The sequence below is a fragment of the Saccostrea echinata genome, unplaced genomic scaffold (assembly GCF_033153115.1).
Source record: "Saccostrea echinata isolate AGI-Se365-2 ecotype Australia unplaced genomic scaffold, CSIRO_AGI_Sech_v1 ptg000053l, whole genome shotgun sequence".
Lineage (NCBI taxonomy): Eukaryota > Metazoa > Mollusca > Bivalvia > Ostreida > Ostreidae > Saccostrea > Saccostrea echinata.
Window position 1 is genome coordinate 1317310 of NW_026889802.1, and position 17177 is coordinate 1334486.

The following is a 17177-nucleotide window of genomic DNA, read 5'->3' on the forward strand; positions in this document are numbered from 1 at the left end:
ATCTGCCTTTATTTTTTGAATCAGCATACAGAAATTTAAAATGTAAACAATGCAACTGTGTCCAGACCCCTTTGAGATTAGGCCTAAGAGTAAACATTTCGTCATCATAATGACGAACATCCTTTGACCTGCGCAAATATAACGTATCTTTTGATTGGATAAATTTATCGAATGTTAGACACACCTTCTAACGTATTTTTCTGCTTTGACCAATCAACGGATGTCTTACATCGCTTACTTCAAGGTTATTTTAGAGGAAAAGTGAAAGAAGCAGTTGTTGAGTATCCTGACACACAGCGTGGACAAAATGCTGCGATCAATCTCAACGGAAGTCTTAAAAAGTGTTTCTAAATGGGGAAGCAAAAACAATTTGAAGAATTCTGCCAGAATTTTGTCCCCAAAAAGTAGCTACAGCACCGAAGCTGATGATGACGATGATAGTTTGTCGTTTTCGCAAACAGTAGACAAATTTTATGACAGGGCGTCGTCTCTAATAGAGACCGATTTGGCAAAAGGCATGAGAAGTCGAGCTTCGATGGATGACAAGATTAAAAAGGTAAAGGGTATACTGAAGATTATTAAACCAGCAAACCACATGATCGAAATCACCTTTCCATTGAAACGCGACAATGGCGAGTATGAAATCATTGAAGCTTGGAGAGCACAGCATAGCCAGCATCGCACACCTTGCAAAGGAGGTAAATGTCATTATTTTTGTTAGGTCAATGACATCTAGTCGAAAGTAGAAAAATTGTGTTCTATTGACCCCAGGCTCAAACTTCGCCAACACTGGCAACAGTACTAGGATAATAGTATAATTCTGTGTTTATCGGGTTGGGACCACTCGCTAAATGGGATATAATAGTCTGTTTGGATTAAAGTATCTCATATGGGATGTAAATTTACAGTGCAAGAAAAAATATTTTGCTAAAAACCTTTTGCAAGCACGTTTTTCTTTGACCCTACAGTGTCAGGTGGATCCCCAAGAAGATTTAGTTCTGCGAGATCAATGTCCTAAATAGTAGGGATACAGAAAAACTTATTTACCAAAATTTGTTTTTCAGTTATCTTTATGCAGATTTTATATCCTCTTTGTGGAACTGGTCCCAACCTGTTTATTAAAAAAAGAAATAACGAAGTTTATTATAATACTATTAAATATTTTATGATTCAACATTTTCACTTCATTATTTTCAGAATGTCTTAAACATTTTGAATATATATATACAGGTATTAGGTACAGTATGGATGTGTGTGAGGATGAGGTAAAGGCATTAGCTGCCTTGATGACCTACAAATGTGCAGTGGTTGATGTTCCTTTTGGTGGAGCCAAGGCTGGAGTCAAAATCAACCCTGCCAACTATTCTGAGAAAGAGCTGGAGAAAATTACCAGGAGACTAGCTGTTGAACTTGCCAAGAAAGGATTTATAGGTTTGTTCACAGGGACTGACAAATAGATTTTCTAAGCACTTGCCCATGGTCAAAATTCACTTGCCCTACCATATACTATATAATAAAGATAAATTAGAAAAAACTCTTATGACAAAATAGTTTCAGTTGCATCCAAAACAACAAAACGCATCTCCTTTAATTCTTTCATTGTTGTCCATTATCCAGCACTTCATATTCATTATAATGAATAAAATTCATCATCAAATTGAAAAATTTTCGCATCCTAGAAAGTGTTGTTTGAATATTGGCAACATGGATGGGGTAATCGTAATCGAGTAATCGTAATCGATTGTAATGATTACTGTTTTTCAAGTAATTGACAGTAATCTGTAATCGAAGAGATTTTCGATTACTTGTAATCGTAATTTAATCGATTACAGCTAAAATTTTCAATGTAATTATAATTACTTTTTCGATTACTTTCGATTATTTTATACATAAATGGATGTTATTTTGGAGAATTAATTCCAGTCAACCACACATAAATATCAAATATAAACCACCTAGTGTAATGTTTGGATTTCCTAACTTTTCTTATCATAAGTTTAATAATGTTCTCAATAAAATTTGCATTATAGACCTACTGGTCTAGTATTAAATAATTCAGAATTGTATTTCAACCATTTATTAATAAAATATACATATTTTCCGTGTGCATTTTACATTTGACCCACTGTCCTCTTGCTGCATGTCCTTTTTCATATTTCAGATGTTGAAAAACTTTGTCTTGTAATAGAAAATTATAAATAGCAAAAACAGATTTAAGTGCTGTATTAAATATAAATAATTTGGTAAATAAACTACATAGTACTCGGAAAAAAAAAAAAAAAAAAAGATGGAAATACTTATTCAAATCTGAAAATGTTTGAACAACTTCAAACTTGTGTTTTAGTAACTTTAAAATTTGCAAAATCATTCTCATGTTTTCATTCAAAATTGTAAGGTTGCTTTTATATCAGTGAGGGGTTATAAGTGCCTGTAAGAGAGGGAGTAAGTGTCACTGTGTTTGCTTATCTCAATTGGCTAATTAATTGACTGAGACATATCCCTGATTGCAGATAATGAGGTGTAAACTGTGAACTACCTTGTGTTTAACTATCATTCCATTGAAGACAAACAATATTATTAAAAGAAATAATAGCTCTCAAAACACTTATTTCAATACAGAATGAAACTGTGTTACATGTATTAGTTAAATTACTTAAAGACACATTTAATTTACATGTTAATTACTAAGAGTTCGTTCTAATTTACTTATTTTTTTTGAAAAAGACACGTACAGGAATGTTTAATGTGTACTGTCAACATATGGACAGCCCAAATACTTCTAATGAAGTAATTCACAATAAAATATTAAATAATTTTTTCAACAAGTCAATAAATATGGAGGTACAGATCTAAGGTTGAAAGGAATAATTAATTCCTAATTGTAGGAATCATGTCTCCACTTTCCATGGTAGAAAATCCCTCACTTGGGCATTTAGTGAGAATGTTAGCCAGAATAAAACCTTAAAAGAATCTGCACTGAAACTGCAGAAACACATTCAAACTTCAGTGGATAACATCAACATTTACCATTTAAATATTGCTTTGATATTTGAAGGGATAAAAACTTGGAAGTAATCGATTATTAATCGATTACATCTTCCAAAGTAATCGATTATTAATCGATTACAGGACAAAAATGAGTATAATCGATTAATAATCGATTAATAATCGATTACACAAAATTCCTCTAAGTAATCGATTATTAATCGATTACATTTTTCAGTAATCGTGCCCATCCCTGATTGGCAACAGTTGAAAACTCCCACCTTAAGTTGCATGTCACTCACGTCGGTATCATACTATAGTCACTCGTTGCTATCATACTATAGTCACTCATGTCACTATCGTACTATAGTCACTCATGTCGCTATCATCCTAAAGTCACTCATGTCGCTGTCATACTATAGTCACTCATGTCGCTATCATACTATAGTCACTCATGTCGCTATCATACTATAGTCACTCATGTCGCTGTCATACTATAGTCACTCATATCGCTATCATGCTATAGTCACTCATGTCACTATCATACTATAGCCACTCGTGTCACTATCATACTATACTCACTCATATCGCTATCACACTATAGTCACTCAGCAGTGATTCATTTTGGTGTGCGTCCTACGTAGATTACGCACAAATTTTGCCCAGGTCGCATTATTTCAGTAAAAGTGCATCCCAATGGACGCAATAAATTTATAGGAGGAAATGTACTATTTAAAATTATTTCGGTATAATCTGATTCAAAACTTGACTGATTGCATCATATCCATGTGCTAAGTGATATGCATGAACGATTTTAACAGGTATAAGGTTGCCAACAACAGGTCAGATTTCACAACTGCAGTTAAAAGCAATTATCAGAAAATATTTGAGAGTTAGATAGCATAGTTCGATTATCACTGATGATGTCTATACTGTGGAATGTTTGTGAAGCGAATACTATACCTTTGTATTTAAGTTGTAACCTGTATCATTGTTTTTTTTTTTCTTTTCGTTTTTTCCTTACAAGCTAAGAAGTATAAAATTTAATCATTTTTATTTCAGACTATTTGTCATTTCTTCTTAAACTTTTTTTACTTCATTCTGCTTCTGTGCATTTTATGACTGATAATATGTGTGAGATCGTATGTACGATCTAAAAATAGAACCAAAGTGCACAGTGGACAATATATTATTTTTATGACACAAAATCACGTAGTACAATCTTGGACAATTGATAGTAAAAGTATAAATCACTCACAGCTACAATAAAACATTTGCACTCTCGTGCAATACCCTTTTTTATTTCACCACAATTTCCTCTGTAACATCTAATATACAGTACCCTTGGATTTAGACGCATTGATTTTGGCACGGGACTCATTGTTTTCATTAAGAGGGGTCCTTTGGACCCATGATAACCATTTTCAAAATGAATCACTGACTCAGGTCATTATCATACTTCAGCCATAGTCATGATTCTTGTCATCTGATAAGAATAATTGTTTCCGTTGTTTTCTTTTCTTGTACTTGGTATGCTTAGATGATTTTGTGGTTTTTCACTAATATTGTTATTGCGTGACCACTGTTGATGTACATATCATCATTTTCTGATTGTTTTCTGCCTCATACTGTTGTTAAAACTTTCTCCATTTCTTCAATGCCAGTTTGTCAATTTCAGTTAATAAATACTTAGAACTTTTGGTAAGACATGTACTGAATTGAATAAGGATAACAAACTGGTTGACATACAAAGTTTGACAAGGAAAGGAAGATAACTCTTAAGACAATATAGTTTTGATTTTGTGTAAAACTATGACATTTTTGATTGATATTTATAAGTCATTTGTCCATGGAAAAGTGCCTATTAAAAATTCACTTGCCGGCCTCTAAAATTCATTAGCCCCGGGTGTCAGGCAATGGGATTTGTCAGCCCCTTGTTCATCATTATACCCAATAGACGGGACAAATATATACATTCGTATCATAATTATGTTTACAGAATTTAAAAAATATATTCCCTTACTAACTTAACCAAACTACATTGGAAATGTTTCATTTGTTTCTCAATCAGATCTGATGATGGGTTTAAAAATAAATGGTTTCTGCTATAATTAACTTCAGACAGAGCTCTGAACACCTCTGACAGGAAGTAGGGGAAATCAAATATCTACTGGATGTGTGTATGCAGTGGATTTTTTTTTTATGATTAGGGAGAGGGGTTTGTGAACTAGGAATAAATGATTGTAATACTTCTTGAATCCAGTTTCCAAGGGAATAAAGTAAAGAGTAAAGCACACTTATAACAAAGTTCCAGGGATGGATGATTTTGCTTCATTATAAGTGTAATTCATTATATCTGTTAAGTTTACATTATATTTCAATTCAAGGAGAATGAAAATCACTTCCCTGTAAGCATCAATTTATTATATTAAGTGTTTTTGCTCTAAACGTGTGTAATGCATACTTGTCAATAAATTTTGTTAGCATCTTGCAACAAATAAGTCCTAGTTATTGCTTACCAAACATCATGATATAATTTATTCAACATCAGTTTATTTTTAATCAGGTCCAGGTATTGATGTTCCTGCTCCAGACATGGGAACAGGAGAGAGGGAGATGAGCTGGATTGCGGACACATACGCTAACACTCTCGGTAGGATCCTTCAAAGACCTTAATTTCTTGATTTGATTGTAGATCACATTTCTCTTTACTTAATAACCTGACCTTGAACTGAATATGGAAATTTCAATGAAAGCATTTGTATTTCTTTTATCCATGAAGTATTATTGTAACTCTTTTTCTTTTTACAGGTTACAATGATATAAATGCAAATGCCTGTATCACAGGAAAGCCAATTACTCAAGGAGGAATTCATGGACGCATTTCAGCAACTGGTCGAGTAAGTGTCGTGCAAAGCACTAGTGTACTTAAAGTACTCTTGGAATGCTGGTACTGTTGTATGACTGTAATAAAGTACTGATAAAGTCAATGTACTATATGAAAACAAAGAGTTTTATTGTTTTTTGCTAACCAATGAAACTGAAAAAACATTTGGAGACTTGAATTGATCGTTTGATTTACTTGTAGGGTGTGTTTCATGGAATAGAGAACTTCATCAATGAGGCCAGCTATATGAGCATGATTGGACTGATGCCAGGGTTTGGCGATAAGACATTTATTGTTCAGGTACCAACAGTAAACACCATACATTTCTGACACATACATGTATTAACAGGCATATTGAACAACACATAAAAGGCATATTGAGCAGCACATATTAATAGGCATATTGAACAGCACAGATTATTACAGAACATTAATACTGTATGGAAATTATTTTACAAAGAGAAATAAATATGATTTGAGTTCTGTCAGGTTCTTGGGCCTGTTTCTGGAGTATGTTTTTAATCAAGTTCATTTTTAGATCAGTGTTTCTAGTATATTTGATGCATGCTATACACTTTAGCAGTCTACGGAAAAGTTTGCAGATTTTATGATTTTGAGAAGTGCATGGTATAAGCACCTTACAACAGTGACCAAACTGCAGTATAAAGACTAAATGTGAATATAGTCTATATCTATCTCTGTAGGGATTTGGTAATGTAGGACTTCACAGCATGAGGTACCTCCACAGAGCTGGTGCTAAGTGTGTAGGAGTAAAGGAGATAGATGCTAGCATATATAATCCAGAAGGAATAGATCCTAAGGAACTGGAGGACTACAAACTGGTATGGATTTTCAACTTCAGTGGAAAATTTTGTTGTTCACGTAAGTCATTTGAAATTGTTTAAAACCTGATCTGATTTTTAAAGGAAAATGGCACCATCAAAGGATTTCCCAAAGCTAAGCCATATGAGGATGATCTGTTGTTAGCGGATTGTGATATACTGGTTCCTGCTGCTAGTGAAAGACAGTTGACAAAGGAGAATGCACATCTAGTTAAGGCCAAGGTAAGATTGAACTTAAAGAAGAAAGGAATGAGGCACCACTGAATGACAAATTGAATTTCAATTCAACAGCAAAGAAAACAAAAAAAGAATGGTTCAGTAACGATCAAAATTCAGCAATATTACTGAATTTGGGGTAGTTGCAAAATATGGAAACTGCACTTGTAAAATTCAGAAAATTATTTCTAATTAAATGCAGGGGTATGTTAAGGAAGCATTCAAATCATTTCTCGGGAAATTTAGACTTTTTAAAGAAAATTAAGTTTGATAATTTATCAAAGCTGCTGATAAAATGTAAACTATTATTTACTACTGCATAAAGACAACTGAGTGTCTGAGGCCAAGAAGTGCACCACCACACATCATCACGTGACTGCTTTTAATAGCTAAATATTCCTTAATAAAAAAGTTAACAGAACAACACTACCCCGTGGATTAATAACTTCTTTGAGTAAATAATATAATTAAAAAACATCTATTATGCCTGAAAAGTGCTGCTAGAATCCCATTGTCCGGTCTGGAAAATAATTATTCCACTTATTCGCATGAAGCCTTACCCGGTGTTTTGAATTTTATACGTATAATCCGAGATATTTCTTCAATCCATGTTTACCTCGCGATTCTAGCAGCACTTTCCTAGTACTATAGAAGGCAAGCTTTCGATCTCTACAAATCTTATGTTTTGAAGTATCCAGCTTAGTGTTGTTCTTTTGCATTTTTGTTGTCCTTAATGACAGAGGACAGGCCGACTGGGATACGTAAATAGCTGACTGTCTTCAGTAGAAGATAAAATCAATTAAAATAATTTAGCATACCTGTTTAACAAACTTTAACTCCATATGAATCGCACATAATATTCATGGTATTTGCTTCTAAACCCCCTTTTACATATCTTTTTGCATGCTGTCTTAGCCAAATTCTCATTACACAACATGATCAGTTCCCAAGTTACTTGTTGAACACTTATGACGTCCAGTGATTTTTCTTCATTTTTTAAATGGGGCCTGGGCCTTTACGATTGGGAAAAATTATCGACATTTGTGTCAAATTGGGGAAAATTATTAAGATTGGAATTAACCTTAATTGACAGGTAAAATAAAATATATAAGTAAATGTAACATCTTTTATTCAAAATATTTACTACAAAATAACAAATTAGACACAGTTCTACATTTTTAACTCCTTTTTTAATCTTTGAAAATTGTCATTAATTGAGACTGTCCTATAATTCCATTCTTTCTTCTTTTTTTTTTTGCCATAATGGTAGACATAAGAGAAAATCCTACTCATAATAGCCATTGAAGGTGATATAACCTGACATGATTTATAACAAATCCTTTTTTTCTAACTAGTTAATAAAGCTTTTTAAATTACCCTTATCATATTGCTGCAATTACCCTGCAATATTAGTTGCATCTTCCTGGTGTTACAGAAACAGTTGGAATCAGGCTTATTGTAGAACTACTAGTACTTTGATTTACAAATAAATTTAAAGCTATGTTTTACCGGTTCACATGCATCTTACACTTTCTTACGATGCATTTAGTTTGACATGGTCCAAGTGTTTTTCTATATCTTGTAAATGCACAAAATAATCAGCTGTTCTTCACTATTATTGACCGAGAACAATATTGTTCCATTTTAGATAAGTACTACATAAAAAAAATTCAATATAACAAAAACAAGAACGGTTTTATTTTGGGAAAAAAGCAAATGAAATTGGGAAAAAATAGGTAATTTTTGATAGGGGAAAGGGCCGATATTCGGACCTAAAATGGGTGTAGAAAAATCACTGACGTCATTGGTCGGAGATTTTAATCCAAGTGACAGATACAGCATAACAAAATAAAAGCATTTTATTTTTGTTAATATTTACATGTTTCTATTCATTTTCTGGAGTTAAATTACATCTCTAAATACCAGTATTATGAAAACTTGCATTCTAAAATTGATGTCATCTAGCCTATTGTGACGTCATAAAGTAGCACTGATTTAGTCAAGTCAGAATATCTGAGTGTTTCCTTAACACACCTGCGTGTAGCGTCAGTTGAATTTAGATAGAAATGAGGTTTTGATCAAATTTAAGATGCTGTAAATGAAAGAAAATGTATTCTTCTTCATAAATACCATAAAAAAATTTCAGATTATTGCTGAAGGTGCTAATGGTCCTACCACAATGGGAGCAGACAAGATCTTCCTAGAGAGGAAAATCCTGGTCATCCCGGTAAGTAGAGATATTTACCTTGATGATAAAATCAGTCCATACATCACCAAAAATCATAGGAAAGGTGGTGCAGATTTATTTAAGGTGCATCAAAAAAGGTTTTTTGTTTTAGCAATCTAGTGTCGTATAAATGTAAAGCTATTTTTTTAAATCCATGAAGCATACATTTGTTTCCCCATAGGATCTGTATATCAATGCTGGTGGTGTGACTGTCTCGTATTTCGAGTGGCTTAAAAATCTGAATCATGTCAGTTATGGACGTCTGACCTTTAAGTATGAGAGAGATTCCAATTACCATCTGCTGGGTAAGTACAAAGCTTTATCTATTTATCTGACCAATACCCAGTACTCATCAACACTAGAGTTGTATTGAAGGAGGTAAAATAATCAAGCTAATAAAGTAATTAGTAAACAGATGAGAATCTCAGCGAAAATTATTAATGTTACACAGTTATCGGACTTAGTCTTCAAGGAGTCTGATGTTCTAAGATTAAATCAATTCACAGGCAGATTGAATAAATTATAAAAGAGACTTGTGGACCACAACATTCAAAAGCTTATTAACAACATGCTTTTGTTTGTTAATGCTATGAGTATAGCATAGTCAGAAAGAATGATATTTTTGTCATGGATAAAGGGGATATTTCCCCTCCCAATTCCCAAAATTTGGTATTACATTTTTTATACATGAACATTTCAAATTCATTTATAATAACATAAAAAATCAACATTTCCATTAAACAGAAAGCGTACAACAATCCCTTGAGAGAAAGTTTGGTGGAGGCAAGAAAGACACTGTTCCCATTGTACCGTCCCGAGAATTCCAGGATAGGATAGCTGTAAGTATTACACGTGTATTTCACAGATTCTATTATGATACAGAGTATGAAGAATGCTGAAGAATACAGAATCAAAAGAATGCTGAAGATACTGTTATTAACTGTGTTTTAATCCTGGATTGTAGGGGGCCTCGGAGAAGGACATTGTACACTCAGGACTCGAGTACTCGATGCAGAGATCTGCCAGGGTAGGTAGAAACTGAAGCTGATTAAAATCAGGGACTGTAGGATTTGTATTTATATATTAAATTAATTTCCTCCATCAGAACCTTGGATGGTTTAATTTAATTTTATAGTGGAATCAGGGCTTTCAACAGAGGGCAGCAGGAAGCGATTTATCCCCGTTTCAATGACCGGAATTTGCCACTTTGAATTTCTTTATTTGCAAAATAAATTAATGGAAATAATTCTAAAACAGGCTCATCAAGTGGATAAATTCACCTCCTTACTTCCAAATTATTGAAAGCCCTGATGGGTTTCAGTTTGTTATATCCTACGTAACTTGTAAGACAAGTTTTGATTGGTTACAAAGCAGGGTGTTGGTTACAAAGCAGGATGTAAATTTCTGTACACTTGGCTGAAGATGGGGTTAAATGTTGTGAAGTCAAAATGAATTTGTCTCTCTATAGCAAAAAGTAAATAACATGATGTTACAATGCATTGTACTGTAGTACAAAGGAAATCTTATCAACAGTTTGAAACACCATTGATTCAATGTGGCATCATGTACATCATCTAGCCAAGGGTTTTTGATCAAATATTCTCACTACACACCCTTGGCCTATTGTGCTATCATAAGTTGGAATTTTTTTCTCAAGATGTGATTGGAGTGTATTGTTTGAATCAGTGAGTGTATGAAATATGTGCAATGTAGGGTAAATCCCCGTACACCCTTGGTTAAACCTGGATAACTAATAATATCCCTGTTTGTTAATGCGATATCATTCTCTCATTCTTTGTTAGGAGGAGTGTCCTTCTGTTAGAATATGGGATATGTATACATGTACCTCATTTTATTCATACTGAAAACTGAATAGATTCTAGCATTATGTTTTATTTAATTGATGTATAGTTTATTCTCTTTTTTGCATTGAACTTAAGTACTTAAATGATATTGGTGACACTGATCTTGGAGATTTTTTGTTTTAGAATATTATGGACTCTGCCATGACCTACAACCTTGGTCTGGATTTACGGACTGCCGCCTACATTACCTCCATTAAAAAGATATTCAAAGTTTATGAGGAAGCTGGTCTCACCTTTACTTAGATAAAATTTTATTTAAGATGGCATTACAACAAAACTCAGTCTTCATACAGAGCTTTCATTGATAAGATTTGCGTTTTGCACAGATTTGTTTTATCTTATGGTTGTTGATCCCTTGTACATGTTTGTTAATTATCATGCGATTTTAGCAAAAGAGAAATCAGATTATAATGTAAGAATGGAGGAACTTTTAGTGCCGTCATTTTTTCTTCTCTTATTTGTAGCATGCTAGATACATGTAGAGTACTTGGTTTTATATTATATGCCATTATGCATTTTTATTTTATGATAATTATTGTAATTCTTTAGTATATACAATACCTGCTAGCTATAAACTATGTAATGTTAGTATATGTATAACTAATTTTCCAGATCACAAAATATATCTTTAACATTGAATTGCTTGTACATGTATTGATGAATTATATATATACAGTATCTCTATATATAAATTTATTGTTGATCAAATTATTCTTAAGATTAATATATTGGAATGAGTTTAGATGATTGCTAGACTAAACTGTAAACCTTGTTTTATTGAAGATCAAATGAGTAAAAAAGAAAATTAAGACATGAGCAAGATCTTCTTTGGTATTTTTTAATATCAATTTTGTTGAGTTTTTAGTGTAAATTTGAAGAATTCACTAAATATAATTTTACACTTCTTGTTATGGTATGTAATAGGAAGGTTTCAGACCAAGTGAAATTTGGTTTTAATCCTAGGTTTTGTAAATTGGGCCCTGACATATATTAAGCCCTATATTGTTTTACATTCAGGATCACGTTATGCTGAATTTTATAGCATTGGACTAGTTAGTACTAGTGTAAAAGTAGAATTTACATTTTCTTAGAGAGGAGACTTTTTTTTGTATAGGTCAGGTTATTTTGTTGGTGGAAAATGCTGGTATGATTATTAAAACAAAGGAACCAGAAAATGATTCACACTGGTCATGTGACAAGCAATATATTAATACTCATTTATATGAAAAATTGAAGAAACAGCAAAGGCAGCTGACTAACAAATTGTCCATCACATTAGTTTATAGCATTAGTCTGTGAGATCTGGTTTTGGATAACAATCTCTTTCTCCAACATTTTTACAAGTACATTTATGCAAGTAAAAATCCAGACTTCTTTTGAGCAAATGATGTTTAAATGTTGGTTTTCATCAATAAGTTTCGTTTCATTTTACATTTTTTTCTTCTTATTTTGCACTAACTAATGCTTAGCCTGTGTACTGTGAAAACACAATTGTTGTGTTGCATTTTTATTTACTAAAATGTGATATGTTCCCTCAGCACATCCAAATTAAAACAGAGTTTTATTAAAGTATTTGTGTGTGTAAGATTATTTCATTGAATTTTATAGCTGTTGCTTAAGACAGTAGGAGTGGGCCAGTTCCAGGTGATATTTTCCACTGATAGATTTTGATATAAAATAAAAAGCTGTATAATATAAAACAAGTTGTTTTTATTCAGCCAAGTGTTCCTCGAGCAATTGTGCCATTTTCTCTCTGACTGCACAAGCCTTAATTTTGCCTTTAATACCCAAGGATAGTTGTGTGTCCCATCAATATGAAGTGATGGTATTGTATAATGTACAATTTTACATCTGTTATATTAAGTAAATGTCCATGTTGATTCCAATATAGGATTGACTTTTCACTTGCCTGCAAGTATTGAGCTAGATTTTAATGGGTTGGCTATGGATTGCTGATCAAGGTCAAGTTTCTTTACTAGAGATACTTAATTTGTTGTACATAGGTATCACCTAATATAATGTGTAATGGCCAGTAACCGTAACCTCAACCATTATTTGTGACACGAAAACAAATATTAGTTGTCTTCATTGAAGGGTACCTTATCTTTGAAGTAAGCAGGAAAACTACAGGATAAAACTAGAGGTACTGTGAGCAAGGAACTCACAAAATGATACCCCTCCTCCCATTTGAGTATAATGGTTAAGTCAATGTTTTGCAATGGGAAACTCCAAATAACTCTCTCATCAGCACAAAGTATAGGTATAGGAGTAGTAGATAAGAGATTGGTACTCCAGAATGGCAGTGTCCATTTTTTGCTATGGAGAAACCCAAAATATGTGTCTGATACTTAAAATAGGAGATGCTCAATGCCACTGTTGACTGTGTAATAAAGATTTGGTAAAAGTTTCGTTAAATCTTAATCAGAGGTATAAGATGAGTTGGGAAGAGACTGGTACCCCCATTATCACAGAAAGAATGGTAGTGTCTATGTTTTGCTATGGGAAGCCATAAATACATGAAATAGGAGGTACACAATGACACTATGTAAAAAAGATTCAGTGAAAGTCTCAAATTTTATTCAGTGATGTAGGAGGAGTTACAGACAAGAGATGGATACCTTCAATATTATAGAAAGAATGGCAAAGTCCATGGTTTGCAATGGGAAAATACAAAAAATAGAAGGTGCACTATGGAACTATGTAACTAAGATTATGTGAAAGTCTTTAATTTCATTCGGTGGTATAGGAGGATTTGTGGATAAGAGATGGGTACCCCCAATACAATTGAAACAATGGCAGTTCCATTTTTGCTTTGGGAAACCCAAAATATGAGTCCAGTCAAAATATATAATAGATGCTCAATGCCATTATGTAATAAAGATTTGGTGAAAGTTTCAGTGAATTGCATTCAGAGGATTGCATATAAGAGGATTTGGGGATAAGAGATGGCAACCCCCAAGTGTTACAGACATGTGGACACCCTCATCACTACATGTATACACCCCCTTCTTTTGAAGCAGGGTATAAAAATGCACATTATTGCATCAAAATGGCCATGAAAACAATGTGGACCTTTGATCTTGACTTTGATCCAAGATCCAAAATCTATTCAGCAGTATTTGACATGCAATCCCCCCTAAAAGTGACAAAGTTCAGTCTGCTCTTCAATTCTGTTGTATGTGTCTTTCTCCAAAACCATTCTCTAAGTACCATAGTAAAGTTTGACATTTACAAAATGTCAGAGTTCTTGCATCACAAAGGTCTTATTATTAATCTTAAACTTGACTTTTGACCAAATAATCAAATTACATGTCTTTTGTATCTAGATGTCATTCTCTGACCATTTTCCTTCTATGTTGTAAATATCTATTATTATACAATTATCTAAATAGCAATTATCTTGATCTTTGACAAAGGGACCCCAGAAACTATAGTTCTTGAAGCATCCTACACCTAACCAGTGAATAAACAAGAAGCCCAAGACCCTTAACGGTCACCTGAGTATAATACAACACTGTAAAAGATCCATAGATTTATAAAATAAAACAAAATGAAAGATGAACTATGTTATCCAAAAGCAAGAAATATAATGATAAGGGATCAACAACATAATTAGTCTAGTGTTCCTTAATAAATCTTAACTAGATCTATTTAGTTGCCTGTACCTGTCCCCATTTGTAACAACTGTCTTGTAAACTAAACAAAACAATAGTGCTTGAGCACTATTGGTAAACCTGTCTCATTTCCTCTCACAATGGCCTCTCTTGGTCTATGAAGAACAAGTCTATTTGACCATTAAGAACTATGAAAATACTTTGTTGTATAACATATTATAAAAATTCTTGTACAAATCTCTTATAAAATTGACCTTTCAATTACATTATCTACAGTGATTAATTATCATAGGCGAATAGCAAAGGGAAATAACTTCTCTCAATAGAATACAAATTAATAGAGCCCTGCCAACACCAGAACACTTGACCAAGTGGTCGACTTGACCCCTGCCCCTGGAGCCACAAATTTCAAAATTTTGGAAGATGCACCCTTGCTCATCATACTATGCATTTAATTTATTTGCTAAATACCCAGGAGCAGAGGAGAACATTTTCAAAGAATTAATGCATTTTCATTATATTATCAAAGAGACCCTTCCTAACACCAGCACCCCTGCCCAGGGGCCACGAAATTCACATTTTTGCAAGAGGCATCCTTGCTCATCATGACTATGCACTAAGTTTGTTTGCTAAATACCCAGGAGCAAATAAGTAGATTTCAAAGAAATAATGCATTTTCACAATACAATCAATAGAGCCCCACCCAAACACCACAACCCCTGACCCATGGGCCATGAAATTTATAATTCTGTATGAGGCACCCTTGCTCATCATAACTATGATTTAGTTTGTTTGCTTAATACCCAGGAGCAGAAAAGATTTTGAAAGATATAATGCATTTTTCCCTACATAATCAATGTAGCCCCACCCCCAAATATCTAGAAGCAGAGAAGAAGATATTCCAAGAATTATGCATTTTCACTATATAATCAATAAAGCCGGGGCCTAACATTAGAACTCCTGACCCAGGGGCCATTGAATTCACAATTCTGGAAGAGGTACCCTTGTTCATCATAACTATACACTTCATCTGTTTGCTTAATACCTAGGATTTTCAAAGAATTTTAGATGCATTTTCACCATATAATCAATAGGGCCACCCTCCATTCACAGAACTCCTGACTCAGGGGCCATGAAATACACAAATTTGGAAGAGGAACACTTGCTCATCATAATTATGCATGTAGTTTATCTGCTAAATATACAGTGGGAGTGGAGAAAATTTTGAATAATTTATGCATTTTCACTATATAATCAATAGAATCCCTGACCCAGGGGCCATGAAATTCAAAATTTTAGAAGAGGCCTCCTTGCTCATTATAACTATGCATTTAGATTGCTTGATAATTACCCAGGAGCAGAGAAGATTTTCAGAAGTGTAAAATCATTTGTAGATGACTTAGTTCTTGGTCGGGGTGTTGTACCTAGTAGAGCAGCCACCACACTGCGATCTATTGAGACTAAGCCTTTCGACTAGCCGATTTGTCCGCTTCAGACGGGCATCTCGCACAAAAAGATTGGCGCACTACGTGGTGGAAGACACACTGAGTCGCTACTAGCATGGGATCAACACCCATCTGAAGATGGTCCTCAAGAACGGAGTCAAGAAGGGAGTTCTGAAACGGGTACAGGTGCCATTTGAAGAAAATCTAACAAGACTTAAGCAAGTGTTTGATCGGATCAGAGATGCCAACTTAAAATTATTAACAAAGAAATGCTCATTTTTTAAAACCAAAGTTAAATATGTAGGACAAATTATATCAGAAGAGGGTGTAGAGAACTAATGCATTTTCACTATATAATCAAATACATCCACCACCAGAGCCCTTGACCCTGAGGCCCCAAATTTCACAATTTTGGAAGAAGCACCCTTGCTCATCATAACATCTGCTATATATACAGAGGGAGAGAGGAAGATTTTTTAAAGAATCTATGCATTTTCACTATATAATCTAAGATCCCTACCCTAACTCCAGAATCCCTCACCCTGGGGCCATGAATTTCACAATTTTGGTAAAGGGATCAATGCTTATTACAATCATGCCAACAGCATGACTGCTTGATGTCCAGGAGTAAAGAAGATTTTTAAAGATAACATTAATTTTGTTGGTTTTAGCCCCACCCCTCAGGCCCCAGAAGAGCGGGGACCATGAAATTCACAATTTTTGTTCCCCTTTACTCATAGATCCTCTATGCAAAAATTGGTTCAGCGGATCCAGAGAAGAAGCTGAAAATGTTCAAATGTTAATGGACAATGCACATCGCACGATGACAGACAAAAACAGATTGCAATAGGTCACCTGAGTGACTCAGGAGACCTAAACATGCTCCTCAGAACATCAAAAATACAATGAAACTGATATTTGAATGTTAACTGATGTTTTTCATACAAATTGTTATGCCATTCATTTTACTGAATTGTCTATGGATTTTTCAGTTTACCCGACCATGACAAAGAGCACATGGAAGAAGTGACTGGTTAACACTGGATGTTTACTCCTCCATGGCACCTGATCCTACCTCTGATGGTTTTGGAAGTCC

General features: G+C 33.8%; 1 protein-coding gene across 1 annotated transcript; it reads left to right on the plus strand.

The window, feature by feature from the left end:
• Window positions 1-212: 212 nt before the first annotated feature.
• On the plus strand, window positions 213-12725 carry LOC133204488 (glutamate dehydrogenase, mitochondrial-like). Its single transcript, XM_061340228.1, has 12 exons — window positions 213-698; window positions 1231-1431; window positions 5552-5638; window positions 5797-5885; window positions 6074-6172; window positions 6577-6714; window positions 6799-6936; window positions 9077-9157; window positions 9339-9462; window positions 9902-9996; window positions 10122-10184; window positions 11146-12725. The coding sequence occupies exons 1-12, from the start codon at window positions 308-310 to the stop codon at window positions 11263-11265; spliced, it is 1626 nt and encodes a 541-aa protein (XP_061196212.1). The 5' UTR covers window positions 213-307; the 3' UTR covers window positions 11266-12725.
• Window positions 12726-17177: the final 4452 nt, after the last annotated feature.